Source organism: Pinus tabuliformis, chromosome 6 (genome assembly GCF_031772625.1).
Source record: "Pinus tabuliformis cultivar Carrire ecotype Pingquan chromosome 6, CPIR1, whole genome shotgun sequence".
NCBI lineage: Eukaryota > Viridiplantae > Streptophyta > Pinopsida > Pinales > Pinaceae > Pinus > Pinus tabuliformis.
In genome coordinates this window covers 624,313,469-624,332,414 of record NC_142292.1, presented here as the reverse complement: position 1 = coordinate 624,332,414, position 18,946 = coordinate 624,313,469, and the positions used below count along the sequence as shown (strand labels likewise).

General features: G+C 37.9%; 1 protein-coding gene and 1 pseudogene across 1 annotated transcript; both read left to right on the top strand.

Moving 5' to 3' along the window:
• Positions 1-587: 587 nt before the first annotated feature.
• On the top strand, positions 588-8,241 carry LOC149260164 (bidirectional sugar transporter SWEET3b-like; annotated as a pseudogene).
• Positions 8,242-8,327: 86 nt separating this feature from the next.
• Positions 8,328-17,792, top strand: LOC149260163 (uncharacterized). Its single transcript, XM_089457070.1, has 5 exons — positions 8,328-10,400; positions 10,514-11,904; positions 12,334-12,443; positions 12,576-14,302; positions 17,676-17,792. Exons 1-5 carry the CDS (start codon positions 8,328-8,330, stop codon positions 17,790-17,792), a joined length of 5,418 nt encoding a protein of 1,805 aa, XP_089313196.1.
• The last annotated feature ends 1,154 nt before the right edge of the window (positions 17,793-18,946 follow it).

Sequence of the window (18,946 nt, the reverse complement as noted above, 5' to 3'; positions counted from 1 at the left end):
ATTCATGGCCACCTAAATTTTAAAGCTTTCTAATTGTGTTTTTGATAATGTAAATGGATTTAGTATCATCAAAAGTCATGAGCCACCAAAATCTTAGAGCTAGATATCAAAAACTATGGGCGGCCAAAATTTTAGAGCTCGAAAACTCTAACCTATATTTACAAAAAAATTTGCCTAATTTTACCAAAATCATATGGAAATTTTCATAATTTTCTAGGTGGGAAAATTGGAAACCTAATTAGTCTAAACAAAACCGAACCAAACCAGATGAACCTAACCTAGTGGGATATCATAATCGATGCGGATCTATGTTTTCTTACCTTACTGTACTCGTAATATTTACCCAGCATTTGTGATATTTTTATGCTACCATCTCGTCTTTTGCTCTGTTGTCGAATAGGTGAGAATATACGTGCAGGGACCCGCAGAGATCACGTTCCCGGAACCCTTCAACGAATGGAAGTAAAATTTACACCAGAGCTATAAGTATGCACCCCACACTATAGTATCTTCACCCCCTCGTTTTTCGCTTTTAAGTTTAACCATCCCGCAGACACAGAGTTTCGCGTTTCCAGAACATAGAAACGATGAATAACTTTGTACGTCTAGGGGCTGGCATTTTAGGTTCGTCAACGCTACCGTACTCCGCAATATTATGTTAGCTCTCTTTTTTCTGTTATTATAAACGTCATAGTTTTCAAGTTGGACGTATAGATTGAATGTTTAGATTCTAGTTCCTGTTAAACTGTAGCTGAACTATATAGTAACGTCAGCGTCTGGTTAATGTTACATGACTTTACAGGAAGTGCCATTGCTCTTCTTATGTACGGAGCATCAATGTAAGTGTAATAGTTATCACCGCATAACCCATATTATTAATTTCTGATATTATTTTAGTGTAATCGCCCTGAATAGTACTAGGTTGAAGCGAGTTAATAAACGATGATAATATTTTAACCCTGAACAGAACCACATTCAAGAAGGTGATCCAAATGAGAAGTACGGAGAGTTTTTCAGGCTTTCCATACGCAATAGCGTTGTACAACTGCATTCTGTACACGTGGTATGGATCGCCTCTAATCAGCAATGGGTGGGAAAACATTGTTGTTATGGTTGTCAATGCTGTTGGCTTCCTACTTGAGTGCTGCTTTATTTGCATCTATCTCACTTTCGCTCCACCTAAACCCAAGGTATTATCTTGTCATATTTATTTGCTGCAAATAGTTTTGAGGTTCCATAAGACCTATTTTTGTCAATCAACATGACATAGATCCTTGGTATCATTTGGCAGTTCAAAATCAGTTAATGTTCAATGAATATTTTTTGCAGAGGAAAATGGTAGGAATGGTTATAGGCGTGTTGATGGTGTTTGGAACTATTGCAATAACTTCCTTTTTGGCTGTCCATGATCACAACAAAAGGGAAGGCCGTTGTAGGAACTGCAGGATTAGTGGCAACTGCCATTCTCTACGCTTCTCCACTATCTGTAATTGTAAGCTTTACACTGCATTAGCTCTTTATAATGGCGCATCCATCGTTTAGATTTAGTTATTGTTACGTGTACAACATGGCATTTATTGTTAATATTTCTTACCGAGTTTCTTAAACTGCAGAGAACGGTAATTCAAACCAAGAGCGTGGAATTCATGCCCAGCTTCTATTTCTCCTTCTTTGCTTTCCTTGGGAGTGTGCTTTGGATGGTATATGGCGCTCTTAGCAAGGATATCATCATCATGGTAAGGTTACTACTTTATATCAGAGAATTCCTCTGGCGTATAGTGTTTCTTGTTCTCACTGACGTTATAAGCTACAACTGAATCATACTTTGTTTTTGCAGGCACCAAACTTTGTCGGTGTGCCATTAGGGTTGGCTCAGATGATTTTATTCTGTGTTTATCGAGCCAAAAAGAGCCAACGCGTTGAAAACGAAAAGATGGATGGAGGCAAACAACGGGACTTTATCAAAGAGAGGAGCGACGTGGAAAAACCAAAATGCCCCTTGGATGACCAAGATATCGAAATGCAGTTGAATGTATGACTTGGCCGAAGCCGACCAAACTCTTTATCCTCTGCGATAAAATTTGCATCGTATTTTCGTTATTTTACACACTTGCTACTGTGCAGCCATATCGAATTACGACTCGGGCTTTCAGTCAGTGCATGATACCGAAGTGTGATAAGTTCATGTAAAATTTTGTGGACTCTATGATTTATTAAAACAGTCCAGTTTCCATATCTGTCATTCAGCAATGTCCGTAAATCTTGTGCTATCTATATAGAAGAATGTAAAATTTAAATCTATTATCATAGAATTTAATTAAATTTTGAACCAGCCAAGCACAAAACATTTGGGGTATCCATATGCGTAAAGCGAAAGCAACTTTAGTGCAACTCTCAGCTTCGAATGCGATGCACGCCCTAACTCGAATTTCAAACAAATGGCTGACAAATGCATGACGAAATCATGACTGAAATATGCCAGACAGAATAATGGAAAGCGCAAAACAGTAGGCTTGATGTAACAGATGCAAGAGCACAAATGCCCTGGGCTATAGAACTCAAATAAATTATTAGCTATCCTTAAACATTAAATAACTTTTTAGCAGGAGTGACATGTAAAGTTCATATAATTTTCACAACTGTAGTATGTTGTTTTTTTTGGGAATTAGTTTTTTTTTTGGGAATTAGAAATGTATTAATTATTTCTTTTATATAGGTTTTGGTAGGTTATCTGGAGTCTAGACTCTAAATATTGACGGTTAGTAAAGCATGTGAATTAATATTGGTATAAATATTATTAGTACTTAAAAAAAATTCTACACTGTTGAATTCAACAACATTGTTGTGTGTTATTATAGGGTGTTATGGTTACTAATTTAGTGTTTAATTACTATAGCAATTTAATTTCCGCCTATGTCTAAGGAATTTGAAGAATCTTTTATCTAAGAATGATGGATGTTCTTGTAGAGTTGTTACCCAACCATTGCACTTAAGAGCCTCTACCAAGAACCATAGTTGTAATAGTGGAGCCCCCATCTTAAGCTGTAGCTCCATCTTAAGTTGTAGTCATGAGCCTAGAGCCTCCATTGTAAGTTGCTTCCCTAAAGTGTTGTCATGGTGAGCTTGAGTCACAGTAGTCACTTTATCATCAATAAGAACTTTATGTGACTCAACTTAATGCTGGGAAGTGTTTCAAAAACCATTTTTGAATGGGCCATTTGCAGAGAAAACTCTACCACTTTGAGCAAGGGGCTACCATCATATGTAGGAAGGAAACAATGGAACAAAGCGAGCAATAGAGAGATAAACCGAATCAAGGGTTTGTAAACCCACACTACTACATGTGGGGGGTGTTTTCAGACAATATTTAAGACAATTTTCGAGTCAATTGTCTTAACTTGAGAAAAAAAGAAACTTGTGTATTGTCTTAATTATTGTGTTTAAGCGGGTTTCTCAAAATTATTGTCTTAAAAATTTGTCTCTATAAAGACAATGTCTTAAAAATTTGTCTCTATAAAGATAGAGACATTAGTATCTTAATTTCCCACAATTCATAATTTCTACCCAATAAAATAGGAGGGGGTGGAAGATAAGGACCACTGAAAATATCCATTCTTTGATGAATATGATATTTTCCAATATTTATCATGGTCTTGAGCTTGCAAAAAACCTTCAAACAAATACAATTTATATGCAAAACAAATGAGAGTTGTAGATTCCACTCTAGCAAACAACTAGGGCTCACAATGCTCATCCTTTTGATATGGTGGCTTCCTCAAATACCAAATTTTTCTCATCACCCCCTCAACAAAAGAGACTATGAAAGTAACATAACTAGGAGTTTTTAATGGATGTGGGTTTCCAAAGTCCTTGATTTGGTGTATCTCTCAAATGAATTTGAAAATGGTCCTCTATACTAGGGCATTTTTAATGGAAATGGGTTTACAAACCATTGTTTTGGTTTACCTCTCGATTTCTTTCTTTGTTTTATTGCTGGCTTCCCACATATGATGGTAGCCCCTTGCTCAAAATGTTAGAGGTTTCTATGAAAATGGTTCATTCAATAGTTGTTGTTCAAACAGCTATCAATATCAAGTTGAGTCACTTAAAAGTTTTTGTAAATGATAAAGTGACTATTGTGACGCAAGATCACAATGGAAACACTTAGGGAGTTGGCTTACAGTCGAGGCTGTAGGATCGTGACTACAATTTAAGATGGGGGCTCGAGTATAGCGACTATGGTGCTTGTTAGAGGATATTATCTGCAATGGTTGGGGTAGCAACTCTACAAGAGCGTGATTCATTCTTAGGTAGAGGATTCTTCAAATTCCCTAGCCTCGTACCACTATGGGAGACATAGGAGAAAATTAAGTTGCTATAATAATTAAACACTAGATAAGTCACAACAACATCCTATAATAACACACTAAAATGTTGTTGAATTCCACAATTTAGAAGAACCTTTAAAATGCTAATGATAATTATATCAACTTTAACTCACATGCTTTAATAACTATCACTTTATTTAGACTTGAAACACCACATAACCTACCAAAACCTATACAAAAGAAGTAATTAATACATTTCTAACTCCAACCAAAAACAACATTGTACAATTGTGGAAACCATATGAACTTTACCTGTCACTTATGTTAAAAGGTTATTAAATGTTTAGGGATAGCTAATAATTTATTTGACTTCTATAGCTAGAGGGAACTTGAACTTTTGCATCTACGGCATCGAGCCCATTGTTTTCCCATTATTGTGTCGGGAAGCCATGATTGTCTAGAAGGAAGTTATTTTCATCTTCCACCTTCTTAGTATTGCAAATCTGGAAAATTCTATCATCCTAGGGAGTCTTGGGAGTAGACGATCGCTTGGTGTCACTCTGAAGTTCACGAGATTTAGTTCTAATCCTAGCAATATCCATTTTACTCTTAGTGCTAGTCAACATAGAGAGATAATTATGGTTATCAACGGTGGGGTTGATCACCTCCTTATAGTACCTTAGCTTCCTTTTATCCTCCATCTTCTTAACATCCCACATCTTGTCCCTAAAATTGGGGTTAATGGTATCTTTGATATTGTCCTTGCTTCCCATGATGATCTCCTCCTTAATCCCCCAAATTTTTAGAAAATACTGAGCATCCTAATGCCACCCAAGCTTGGGGCAGATGTGTGGGTTTTGACTAGAGTTAGAAGAAATTTTTGGCGGCCTCTTGGATTCCATATTGTGAAGCTTCTTCTTATACATCAGATATGTAAACATAGTCGCACTTTCAATGGGGGACAGGCCAACTTCGATGAAGAGGATATGATACGGAGTATTTCCCTTGATGTTGAGGTTGTAGTTTATGAACTGCTTTTCGATCATTTCAATATTTCTCCACAACTCCCTAGATATACTGCACCCCCAAACTTCACATATCTATAAGATAACAGAGATGATGAGAGTCTCAAAGAGGAACTTTTTTTACTCCAAATGTAAAGATCAACTGCCTTACAATTGTTTTCTAGCACATAACAAGCTTTGAAACCTCCAATAATTCTTTTCTTGATGCTATAATTTGAGTGGAGCTGATGAGGAAAGTTAATACCCAAATATTTATAAGAAGAAACCTACTCAAGAAAATTGTTATCATAGACACAACTACCACGGGTGATGTTTTTACACTAGCCTTTAGTTGACTCGATTTTTTTTCCTCTCTCCTCCTCCTAGCACAAGGAAAAACCGCCCCCTGGTTCGACTTGCTGATGAGGCCCATACTTTAATATTTAGATTATTATTTTAAATAATATTATTAATAATATTATTATTTTAAATAATAATGATAATAATAATACTTTTATTAGTATAAATCAGTAATATTCATTCATTTGTTAATTCAAGAAAATTTTAGGAAAAAATCACATAGAGAGTATTTGGTCAACGCGTTTCGAACCACCGAGTGTGGTCCATCTACAGGACACCACCGAGTGTGGTCCATCTACAGGACAAGATGAAGAGGCAGATCTCGGAGGAAGTTTAAATAAGATGATAGGTCAACCTAACGGTTAGAGGAAAATGACTATATTTGAATGGGGAGCGAATTTATATATATATATAATATTATAAACGAACCAAAATTCTAATTACATTAAATTTCTTAAATAATTAATAAATAATAATTTAATTTATTGAAATAAATATTTAATATATTAATTAGCTTATTCATTCCTTATTTATTAATGTATTTGTTTATTTGATTATCCAAATAGGAAAAATGGAGTAAAATAAAATAAAATAAAAATATATAAATAACTAAATAACTAAACTAAATAAAATATAAATAAATAAATAATAAAGAGGATAAATAAATATATAAAAATAAAAATATAACCCAATTATATATATATATATATATAATAAAGGGGATAAAGAAACAATAATAAAATGAAAACTATTTAAAATTATATAGAAAATAAGAAAGACGGTGTTAAGAAAAAAACATATTATTAATAATAATAATAAATGTTAATAGTAATAATTGAAATTCATCACAAATACATAATATTACTAAAAAAACAATAAAAATAAATAATAAGAGAGGGGGAATCCTCTATAAAACAAAAAGGGATAAAAAGCTCAGAAAAAGAGGGGAAAGAGTAAGAGGAGAGGGTACTAATTTTCAAGTCATCATCCCTACTAACGTTATTAGAGGATCCCTCAATTCCAATGGCTTCCTTAAACTTGCATTGATGAAATGAGAAATTTTTGCGAAGAGCTTAACCTCCACAATGCATATGTGATGCTTGGTCCTCCCAAGTTTGTTAGCAAAAACATGTTCTTTAACCCTTTGGTCAATAGACCAACCCATTTCTCCTATGTATGAGGACCCACACAAACATATGATGACATAAACACATTTCAAAATCCATAGGGTTCACCTAGTCTTTAACCGACTTTAGGGAGCCTCTAATGGTGTTGAGGGGTCTAAAGGTCGAGGGAACATTATGTTTCCTCGGGATTCTCACAATATTTTCTGTCGTCCCTTGGATGAAGCGGAGGTGAGCTCCTGAATGTCGATCAAATGTGTCAGTCTTAACCTTACGACCCTTACTATCTTTGACGAAAGCTTTAACAAACCTCTCTTCCTTGGGCTACTTTTAACAATTATAAATAATAAGTCAAAATTTGATAACTTCAATTCAAATTAAAAAATTAATTTCCTTAACATGCAAATATTTAATATTATAATAATATTATTTACTATTTTAGGAAATTAAATTATTGAATTGTTTGAAAATAGAAAAATAAATAAACACAAAATTTCATGGAAACATTCTTTAAAATTTTATGAAAAGATTCTTTCAAATCACTCTAAATTGTTTTTTTAATATATTTCTAGGCTTTTATGAATCATATTTACAAAATTAAAGGCTTTATAATACTAATCCTATTAATATTATCAACATTTAATATATTAATCCTAGTGTTTAATATTCATGTTATGGTTTACCATGAATGTGTATAATATTAATATTCCCTCTAGTTTATAATATTAATACCTTGTGTTCTCAATATTAATCTCTTGAATTTTTAATATTAGACTATTGGATTTATTAATCTCTTAGATTTTCTATAATAATTGGTTAGATTGATAATATTAATCCTTTAGATTTAATATTATTACATGGGTTTATAATGCATTGGATTTATATTGATATAGATAATATTATCATATTATTATAATATAATAATTATTATTATAAATTGTAATTATAATTATTTCATTAATATTATAATATTATTTTATTATTATGGATATAATAATATAATAATTATTATTAAATTTATACCATTAATATCTATCAATATTTCAACCAAATTTATTAATATAATTGATATAATATATGTTGGGATAGAATTCATGCTTCACACTGGGGTTGACGATATGGAGGATCGGTATGGAGGAATGCATGGGCTAGGGTTTGATCCGGGAACCCTAGGCCATAGGCCTAGGTGATGCAGGTGGCACAGGGAAGGCTCTGTCGGTACGGGGTTTGGCGTAGCTGGCGTATACACCGAGGACGGTTTAGGCGGACAACTGGAGAGGGCGACAGCTGGGGATTAGGACTGCAAGCGTTTTGGTTCCGGAGAACGGGGTTTTGCGGTTTACGGCTGTTTTCGGTATTACTCTTTTGCGAATCCTCTGTGGTGAAAACCCCTCTGGCGGTATTTCCCTTGCGGTTTTTTCTTGAAACGGTCAAAACAGAGGTGGTTTCTGCAGCTTCTCATCGGTTTACGTCTGTAAGGCGGTCTCAGATTTTTACGGAGAGTTTTAACCATGGTAAAACAAAGCGAATCGGTTGATCTTGACCCAGCCCCGGAAGACATTCTTACGGTCTGGGTAAAGGAGGTCATGGAGAAAAATATCAATGAGATCTTAGGGCATTCAGTCAGCCAAACGTCTGCATTATTCCCGGGTGGAGGTCCGTGGCGTTCAAATCCGGCAAAAGGGTTATTGGAAGAAAGTTTGGAGCTCGCTAGCGGTTTCGGAAAAGGAGGCAGGGTTTCGGAGGAGATAAACCCTCATGCATGGTCGGGCTCGCTGAAAGACAAGGTTAGTTCCTCGCCAAACAGTAAGTCCCTTTCCCCTTCAAAAATTTTTGTTTCATCGGGCGGCCTTGAGGACATCATCAATTTTTCCCAAAATAAAGGGGTGTGGAGGACGGTGGGGGGTGTTCAGTGTGTTGGGAAAGGTTCGGGAGATAGGAACAGCCAGCCGGCTGTTAACAGACCCCTCTTTACAAAAGAATCTTTGCAGAGTTTTTCCAAGGAGGAGGAGGATCTTGCGGGTTCTTGCAAGCCTTCGAATTCGGGGGTTTCGGCAAACCCTTTTGTTTCTGGAAAGGCGGAGGTAGGCGGCTTTACGACATCAGGAGAAGCGGGAAGTCCTGTGGAGGGTTTGATTGAAACCCCATCCGGAAATGAGTTTCAAAGAATCGTGGATGATGGAAATTTCCATCAAAGGGATGAAGGAGGTTCGAACCCTGACTCAGGAGGTAGAGAATCGGAGCCGGCACCTGAGAAGGTAGGGGAAAAAAGAAAGAAGGCCAAAGCGTGGAAAAAGAAGCGGGTCACAAACCTGGTTCTAGGGATGGACGTTCAGGTCGAGGATGCTCTGGATGTGGCAGAATGTACCCTTGTGGGCAGAGCAAGAGGGAGGTATGTTTCTGGAAAATTTTTAAAGCAGTGGGCAGAGAGTCAGTGGTTGGAGACCCCGGCAAATTCATTCAGGACCGCCACGTTGGTAAAGGGTTGGTTTATGGTTAAATTCGATTCTAAGGAAGCTATGGAATGGGTCGAGGGGAGAAACTGGGCATTCGGGAATAGGCCTGTATTTTTTAAAAGATGGTCTCCTCTGTTCGATGCTTCAAAGGAGAAGGTTGACGAAATCCCTGTATGGGTCAGGGCACCAATTCTCCCTCCGTTCTTATGGGTGGACTCAGTCTTTAAGTCAATTGGGAACCATTTGGGCACGTATCTGGATGTTGATAGATCTTTCCTGCATACCTTAGAAAGAGCGGTGGCGAGGATCCTCGTAAGGCTTAATCCGACGGATGGGCTTGCTGAATCGTTTACTCTGCAGTATAAGGACTATGTTTATGAGCAGATCTTAGATTATGAACTTTTCCCCTTCAGATGCCACCGCTGTCATGAGTACGGGCATTTAGCGAGGGATTGCCCGCTGGGGAAAAGAAGAAGGAAGGCACAGTACAAGGAAGAGGAATGGGAGGGAATGCTGGGGAAATCCGAGGTTCAGATGAAGGCAAACAACACTGAGGTAGATCATCAGAAAGAAGATCCTATCCACCTGTCGGAAGAAGGCGTGCCGCGGGAGGAGGAGATTCCGGCTCGTGATGCAGAGGTCCAGCCCCACATGGAAAAGCCAGAGGCAGCTCTGGTCGCCCCATCTGAGGAAGCCCCATCCGGTATGCAGTCTTCTCCATTATTTTTCTCTGTAAATTCTGAATCTTATAACGGTGACATAGCGTCGGATGTCCCTATGGTTCCAAATTATGATGATCCTCTTCAAAACATTGAATCACTCTCAGAAGCTATTCCTTCTCTAAATCTGAACTGTGAGGATCTTCCTAAGAAGAGTCAGGGGTTGGGTAGTTCGTCTGCTGTCCGACATTATAACCTCAGATCTCACAATAAGAGACCCGCCTTCACCCATGACATCCTGGAGACGGTGGGTGGTCTTAGTCCTGAGACGTCTAAGGGCACCTCTAAGAAAGGCAGAGGACGGAAATCTCTTTTTTCAAAAGCTCAAGTTAAGGCAAAATTTGATGTGGCTGACGGGAAACAAATGTCGATTCCTGGGGCGCTTAGAGCAGCAAAAACCCCTGAGTCGGTTATCAAATGATCTGTCTTTCTTGGAATTGCAGGGGTTTAGCTAGTAAACCCAAAAAACTAGCTCTGAAAGATCTAATCACTCGTCACAACCCGGATTTAGTTTTCCTCCAGGAAACCCTGGGCAAAAGTGCTGAAGTTGAAACCATCCTACGATCCCTCTTTCCGGGTTGGGTTTTCACTGTACTAGATGCTGCTGGTCACTCTGGAGGTCTTGCCATTGGTTTCAAGGAAGGAAGATTTAAGGTTCAAAATTGCTGGGGTATGCCCCATGCTCTTGGTATGGAGATCCTCTCTAATGATTTTGATCAGCCTTTGTTGTTTATAAATGTGTATGGACCCTGTCAGGGTAGGGTCCCATTTTGGAATGACTTTTTTTCTAAAGAGCTGTTAACAAATAAAAACCTGATAATAGGGGGTGATTTAAATTTCTCTCTGGGGATTGCAGAAGCCTGGGGGCCCTCTGCGAGGGAAGACCCGTTGACAGATTTTTTCTCAAAAGCTCTTCAGACTTTTAAATTGATTGATGTAAATATTATAAAGGCTAAGCCGACTTGGAGGAACAGAAGAACGGGAGAGGGGAGAATTGCAAAAAGATTGGATCGTTTTCTCATTAACGAACCGCTGGCTTCATATATTCCTCTGTTCAGGCAATGGGTGGGGGAAGGGGGAAACTCGGATCATTTTCCCATATTCCTTGAATTCTCAAAGCCCCCTTCTAAGCCGGCCTCACCTTTCAAATTCAATGCCTCTTGGCTTCAGGAGGAGTCTTTTCAACAGCTTTTCAGGAATACCTGGAGACATCCGGGGCCAAATTCTCCGGATAATAAAGGAGCCCATTTTATGGAGAATTTAAAAAGGCTTAAGAGAGCAACCATCGAATGGGCTTCAGCCAAAAGAAGGAAACAAAATGAGGAGTTGGTTAAAATTGACGAGGCTCTAAGTTTGCTGGAGGATCCTGAATCTGATGCTTATGTAACCCAGGAGTCGAAAGAAAAAATTTTGGCTTTAGAAAAGAGTAGAGCAAAGATTTTGTTGGACAAAGAAGAGGAGTGGAGGCTGAAAAGTAGGGCCATTTGGTTGAAAGCTGGGGATGAAAATACAAAATTTTTCCATAACTATGCAAAGGGCCGGAAAAATGCAAATACTATATGGAAGATGAAAGATCCTGAAGGAAGGGAGGTGTCTTCTTTTGAAGCCGTTTCCTCCCTGGGTAAGAGCCACTTTCAATCTCTCTTTTCTGATCCTGGGGGGATCTCTTTAGCCGAAATTATCAGAACAGCCCAAGCTTTCCCTAGGTTCGTGGAAGGGGAGGAAGCTGAAAACCTCTATAGGGAAGTGGATAAGGAGGAAGTAGAGCGTATTATAAAAGCAATGCCAAAAGATAAAAGCCCGGGCCCGGATGGCTGGACTATAGAGCTATTTTCTCACTTTTTTGATCTTATTGGTGATGAGCTTACTGAAGTTGTGGAGGAATCTAGAAAGAAAGGAGAAATCTATGGCCCGTTTAACTCAACTTTCATTGCCCTCATCCCAAAAAAAGAGAATCCGGATTCTTTTGAAGACTTCAGACCCATCTCCCTTTGCAATACCATTTACAAGATTATTGCAAAAATCATTGCGGTTCGTCTAAAACCTATTTTATCTGTTTGTATATCAAATGAGCAATTTGGATTCCTGGACGGTCGGCAAATTCATGAAGCGATAGGTGTGGCCCAGGAAACCATCCACAGCATCAGACAAGCAAAGAAAAAAGGGGCAGTGTTAAAAATTGATCTTTCCAAAGCCTATGATAGGATTAGCTGGTCGTATCTCAGGTTATTATTGACACATCTTGGATTCAAGGTGGAGTTTATAAATTGGATAATGGGGTGCATTACAAATGTAAGTTTCGTTGTATTGATAAATGGGGCTGCCTCTCATTTTTTCAAAAGACAGAGAGGTCTGAGACAAGGATGCCCTCTTTCTCCCTTGCTCTTCCTCCTCACTGCTGAAGGTCTCAGTAGACTGATATTAAAAGCCAAGCGATCAGGTTTGCTCACAGGTTTGGAAGTTGTTGTTAACCTATTCATAACTCATCTCCTATTTGTTGATGATATATTGTTATTCATAAATGGGAATATAAATGAAATAAAAGTTCTTAAAGACATCATTGACCTGTTTCTGAAAGCTACAGGACTTCAAATCAATCCCAGAAAGTCTCATTTTATCATGGAAGGCTTCAACAGGCAAGAGGAGACTGCAATTACATCCTACTTGCCTTTTGAAACCTGCCATATGGATCGGCCTTTCAAGTACCTTGGCTTTTGGTTAAAGCCGTCTTCATACCGAAAACAGGATTGGCATTGGTTAGTGGCAAAAATTGAACAAAGGATATCCCACTGGAGCTTCAAGTGGTTTTCAAGAGCTGGTAGATTGACTCTAGTAAATTTAGTTCTCCAAGCCATTCCGGTCTTCTGGGCAGCACTGACATGGATTCCCAAAGGGATTATTCATAAAATCAAGCAGATTTGTAGCAGATTTCTGTGGTCTGGTTCTAAGGAAGACTCTGTGCTTCCCTGGGTAGCTTGGGATAAGATTGCTAGACCAAAGGAGTGGGGAGGGTGGGGAGTAAAGCAGCTCGTGGATTTTAGTCAATCTCTGGTGGCAAAATCAGGCTGGCGAATTGTTAAGGCGGAGAACCTTTGGACTAGAGTAGTCAAAAGGAAATACATTGATCCAGTACCGCTTGAAGACTGGATCAGAAGTCCAAACAAGAAAGACAGAAATTGCTCGGTCATTTGGAAGGCAACTACTGAGGCGTTTAAAATTATTGAACAAGGCTTAGCATGGCAAGTGGGGAACGGAGAAAATCTGCGGATTGGCAAGGATCCATGGGTAGGGTGCAATGACCTATTTGCATTATCTCCTGGTCTGATTGCACATCTTGACGCAAAAGGAATCAAAAATTTAAATCAAATAGCAAGCATGGAGTTATCGTCCATCTGGGGACAGGCTTGGAAATCAGAAGAGGACTTGGACATCGATCCCATTTGGAGAGCTGAGTGGCGGGGTTTCATCCAGGAACTAAATCGATCAAATGTCAGGCTAAAGGACAATCCAGATTCACTGGTTTGGGCACATGCAGAGACTGGTTTTTACTCCCCAAAGGCCGGCTATAACTTCCTGATGAAAATAAAGGGATGGGACCCCCCGGTTTGGTGGGCGAATCCTCTGTTTAAGCTGAAATGTCCCAAAAAGGCCAGAATCTTTCTCTGGTGCGCCTTAAAAAACAAGATCCCTACTTGGGAAATTCTACAAGCTCGCTTCAAGCAGGGGCCGAGTAGATGCCCATTATGTCTGGTTGAATCTGAATCCATTCCTCACCTATTTTTGAGCTGTTCTTTCACTAGACAAGTCTGGGAGGAAACAAAAAAACTTTTGAACATTACCGCGAGATGGGAAGGGGAAGATCTATCTGCTGCTTGGGAATTTTGGTGGTCCCACTATCCTGAGAAAAACCTGAGGAACCTTCCTCCTATTGTCTGTTGGGGTATTTGGATTGCCCGGAATGGATGCATTTTTAAAGAAAAAGCCACCCCAGCGGATGTCATTGCAATTCAAGCCTCAACTATTTTTGCTAGCATTCCTGAACCGGAAAGTCCTTCACCATCAAACCAGCGAAAGGAATTCATCATCAGAGAAGGCATCCCATGGGCTTTCTTTGATGGGGCAGCTCAAAACAACTCCGCTGGAGCCGGAATTATTATCCATCTAAGTCCCTCACATACATTAAAAGCCTCAGTGGGTCTTGGGATGGGCACAAACAATTTCGCTGAATTATCAGCCCTAAAACTTCTCCTTTGCTGGCTCATTCATAGAAATGTCCTCACAGTTCAGATTTTTGGAGACTCTGCAAATGTTGTAAACTGGGTCAATGGGAAATTTAGATGCAGAAATTATATGATGATGCCACTGTTAGAAGAAATTCAAAATCTAAAACTTCATTTTAATGTTTTCTCCATTGATCATATTTACAGGGATAAAAATGAAGAGGCAGACAGGTATTCTAAAGCAGGTTTACAGCAGATTCTGGGTTCGTGGAGGATAACAGAGCAGTTTCAGGATCAGATCCGTGTGTCGGATCTTCCACCATACTCATAATATATCTCTTTTTCTGTTCTGAACATGCTTGAAAATGCTCCTGAAGCAGGAGAGACAGTTATTTTTGTTTTTTGATATTATGCATTGGGTTGTTTTTCCTTAAAAAAAAAAAAGGAGGCCCAGATACTTTGAGACAGTTTGGACTATTATTTTTTGATATGGCTGTACAGGCCGCGTTCAGGAGAACTTTTTAGTCTCTTGTTAAAAGACATGGTTTAAAGACACCACAGAGGAGATTTGAATATCTCAATGGCTCAAGCAATTTTTGCTGAATGTTCACTCATTCGATTGTAACTTTTTTATTTTGACTAATAGAAAAGTTCGGCTTTTTTCTTCGGAAAAATAATTGATATAATATATCAATTACATTTATCATAGTACGTATCACATGAAAAATTGTTTCTGTAATAGCTTTTACGATTGTTCATGGAATAGCTTTTACTTTGTTACTGAGTAACATGATGGTAACATAAAACTAATTCAGAATGAAATATAATATAATATACTATATATTACCATTGATATTATTTACATGTTTAAGGTGGACTCCTTAATTTCATAAGCATATTCTTATATTATTCTTTATTATCCCATAACTATTTTCTCAAAATACGGGGGTGACGCAAATCAAATATTCTGGGCTATTACCCTACCCATTTCGTGAACTATGCTACCTCGCCTTCTTTCTCACTACCCTGAATCCCACGCCTACCTTGGAGAATAGAGAACTTAGTTATAATTTGTATAGCCACATAAGAGCTAAGTTAGTTATAATTCCCAGATAAGAGCTCACTTACTCTCTCACCACCTTAACTTGGATATAATTCCCGGATAAAAGCTCAATTACACTCTCGCGACCTTACCTTTTTCAATGACATCATGGAACACGAACTATGTGATTTTAGAATTTTATATCCTTTCATGCTTTACATTTCATGTTGTTTGAGTGTTGGGTGTACAATACTTAAAGGATAATTAGATTTTATGATTTAGGAAAATTAGATTTTATGATTTAGTAAATGATGATTTTTATGATTAGGAATATTTGTTGTCAGGATAATGAGAGGACTATGTAAATTTCTAGGTTTATAATAACATTCTTTTTAATAGTTTTATGGTGAGTGTTTATAATAACCCATTTTACTTGGTAGTTGTATATCACGAGTAAAATACATATCAATGTTTTAGGCTATGTTCTAAAAAATTAGTATGTAAACAATTTAATTTAAATGTACATAATGTTGAAACTAATTGGACGACATAGAAAATTTATAGTTATGATGATTTTAAATTTAAAGTACATTAGTTTAAAATTTTAAGTCAAATTGATATTTCATCAAGAATGGGGAAGACATATATAATTAATTTGAGCTACATAAATTTTATTTCAAAAAATTTAAATGTAAACTAATGAAATTTTTTGATCTATATTTCTTATTTTTATCATCAATAAATTTTATTATTTACAATATAATATAGGGGATATCATACTACTCAAAACCTTAATTTTATTGATTTCTATTTTTTTAATTGGGATTATATACTTATAAGGTAAAAAACCATACATCATAAAGGCACCAAAATAATAAAAATGAATAGAAAACATTTTTTAACTCCCAATTGAATGAAAATACTGCTTATGGGTATCTAGGCAGAATGAAATAAAGAAAAGCCACGGGAAATTAAAAGGCAACAACCATCAAAGCATTCCTAAAGGCAGCACTGAGTGGCATTTCCAAACTAGAGCAAACCCTAGACAATAAACTAAAATCAGGGAAACTAAACCCTATACATTTGTAAAATTGTGGAGTTTGATATCATAAACTCTTGGCCACCAAAATTTTAGAGTGTTCTAATTGTTTTTATGTGAAAAATGGATTTAGTATTATTGAAAACTTTGGGCCACCAAAATTTTGGTGTTTGATATCAAAAACTCTTGGCCACGAAAATTTTGGAATTTGACATAAAAAATTCATGGCTACCTAAATTTTAAAGCTTTCTAATTGTGTTTTTGATAATGTAAATGGATTTAGTATCACCAAAAGCCATGAGCCACCAAAATTTTAGAGCTCCATATCAAAAACTATGGGCGCCCAAAATTTTAGAGCTTCACAACTCTTACCTATATTTACAAAAAAATTGCCTAATTTTACCAAAATCATATGGAAATTTTCATAATTTTCTAGGTGGGAAAATTGGAAACCTAATTAGTCTAAACAAAACCGAACCAAACCAGATGAACCTAACCCAGTGGAATATCACAATCGATGCGGATCTATGTTTTCTTACCTTACTGTACTCGAATATTTACCGAGCCTTTGTGATATTTTTATGCTACCATCTCGTCTTTTGCTCTCTTGTCGAATAGGTGACAATATACGTGCAGGGACCCGCAGAGATCACCTTCCAGGAACCCTTCAACGAATGGAAGTAAAATTTACACCAGAGCTATAAGTATGCACCCCACACTATAGTATCTTCACCCCCTCGTTTTTCGCTTTTAAGTTTAACCATCCCGCAGGCACAGAGTTTCGCGTTTCCAGAACATAGAAACGATGAATAACTTTGTACGTCTAGGGGCTGGCATTTTAGGTTCGTCAACGCTACCCTACTCCGCAATATTATGTTTGCTCTCTTTTTTCTGTTATTATAAACGTCATAGTTTTCAAGTTGGACGTATAGATTGAATGTTTAGACTCTAGTGCCTGTTAAACTATAGCTGAACTATATAGTAACGTCAGCGTCTGGTTTATCTTACATGACTTGAAGTGCCATTGCTCTTCTTATGTACGGAGAATTTATGTAAGTGTAATATTTATCACCGCATAACCCATATTATTAATTTCTGATATTATTTTAGTGTAATCGCCCTGAATAGTACTAGGTTGAAGCGAGTTTGTTGGACACCTAATCCTAAAGGGTTAGTGTGGAATTCGAATGGACAAAGCAGTCCAAGAGACCTTGGGATCTGAATCCCAAGAGTCACCTATTGTACTATAAATGTACATCTTTTGTTAATAAAAATTACACTCACTGATTTATCTTTCCTATTGTGTTTACTATCCATGTGAGTTTAACATGGTATCAGAGCCATGATGTGTGGCCTGTGTAGTTTTTTCATGGTTTATTTTAGCTGAGCGCCTCTGTCCTGCGTGCCTCTGTCCTGACACTGAGCACTGTCCTGACACTGCGTGCCTCTGTGAGACTGCACATTGTCCATAGTTATGCCCTACTGAATGGGCGTTTTTGATATTGAATGCACCTGAGAAGCATAAGCGTTCATGCAGAAAATATACCCTTGATAATCTGCCCTGACATCGTATAATCTGCTGCCATGGGTGCCAAATGGTGTATCAATCTCAGGTGGAATTGAGAAGAACGTTAAGGCAACGTACAAAATGATGCTTTCTGCATAGAAAACGCTCCCCCTCACTGTCCACCTACTCTAATGCTCTGAAATCTGCCTGTCAACCCTGGCGTTCATGAAAGTTGGTTGTTGCTGAGAGATTGGCCCGTGTGTGTGTCGTTTCAATTTCCTCAGCCAGTGGTAATGCATTGGCAGAGTAACGTTTCTGCTCAGCACTTTACAACATGTTTGAGTGCCGAATGTGAGCTCTTTGGGCGCTGTGTGAGTGGAATGTGAGCGAGCTCCATTTTGAAGATTGTGATTTGTATTATTATGTCTGTCAGAGGTGTTTTGCTGAAGGTTGGACGCTGTGCATTGAAACCAAAAACCAAAACTAGAATGCCATTTGAAAGCGGCAAGAAATCCCTTTGAATACAGAACGCACCTATGCTGGGAATGGCGATCAAATTATCCTCTTCTCCAACGAGCTCAGACGCTGCAATGCACAGAACCGAAGATTGAAAGGGTTCTTCTTCTTGGCGGTGTGTAGAGGATTCAGATTTACGGTTGTTTGGAGTTTGTTGATAGTCACAGCAATCGCATTGTCTAAGAGTGATTAAAACGTCAGAGAAGAAAGGCAAAGAGCTTTTGGACGGTCCAGTTTCAAGAGTAATATAGAAAGCGGTGTTTTTGAGCCACTGCCAGACGAAGGCACGAACAGGGATGCATTGACTAAGTTTGCCAGGGCACTCTCAGATGAAAGAAAATTGCGTCGCTAATCCTCGGAATAGCATCCTCTGTACCTGGAATTGCTGTATTAAATAAAATCTAAATTGGAAGAATCTCTCGGACAGCAAAATTAGAGGAGAAACCTGATGGGAAGTGAACCTGTGAACCATTCCACTACCAAATTTATTCTCTAAGTTATATAAATAACTGGATTATGGAGGCGCCGTCGGCAATCAAGTTTTGTGAATGCTGTTAATTACGTTGAAGAGCCCACTCATGTTTCCGCCTGAGGTTTTCCTCCTCTTCAGGAGAGAGATCGTTCTCAATGT

Bases quoted from the DNA above. Each gene is read 5' to 3' on its own strand.
- LOC149260163 (XM_089457070.1), top strand. From the start codon at position 8,328: ATGGTAAAACAAAGCGAATCGGTTGATCTTGACCCAGCCCCGGAAGAC. The intron at 11,905-12,333 runs GTTTAACTCAAC...TTTTTTCAAAAG, and splicing joins AAAGGAGAAATCTATGGCCC to ACAGAGAGGTCTGAGACAAG. The intron at 12,444-12,575 runs GTTTGGAAGTTG...TGAAAGCTACAG, and splicing joins GCGATCAGGTTTGCTCACAG to GACTTCAAATCAATCCCAGA.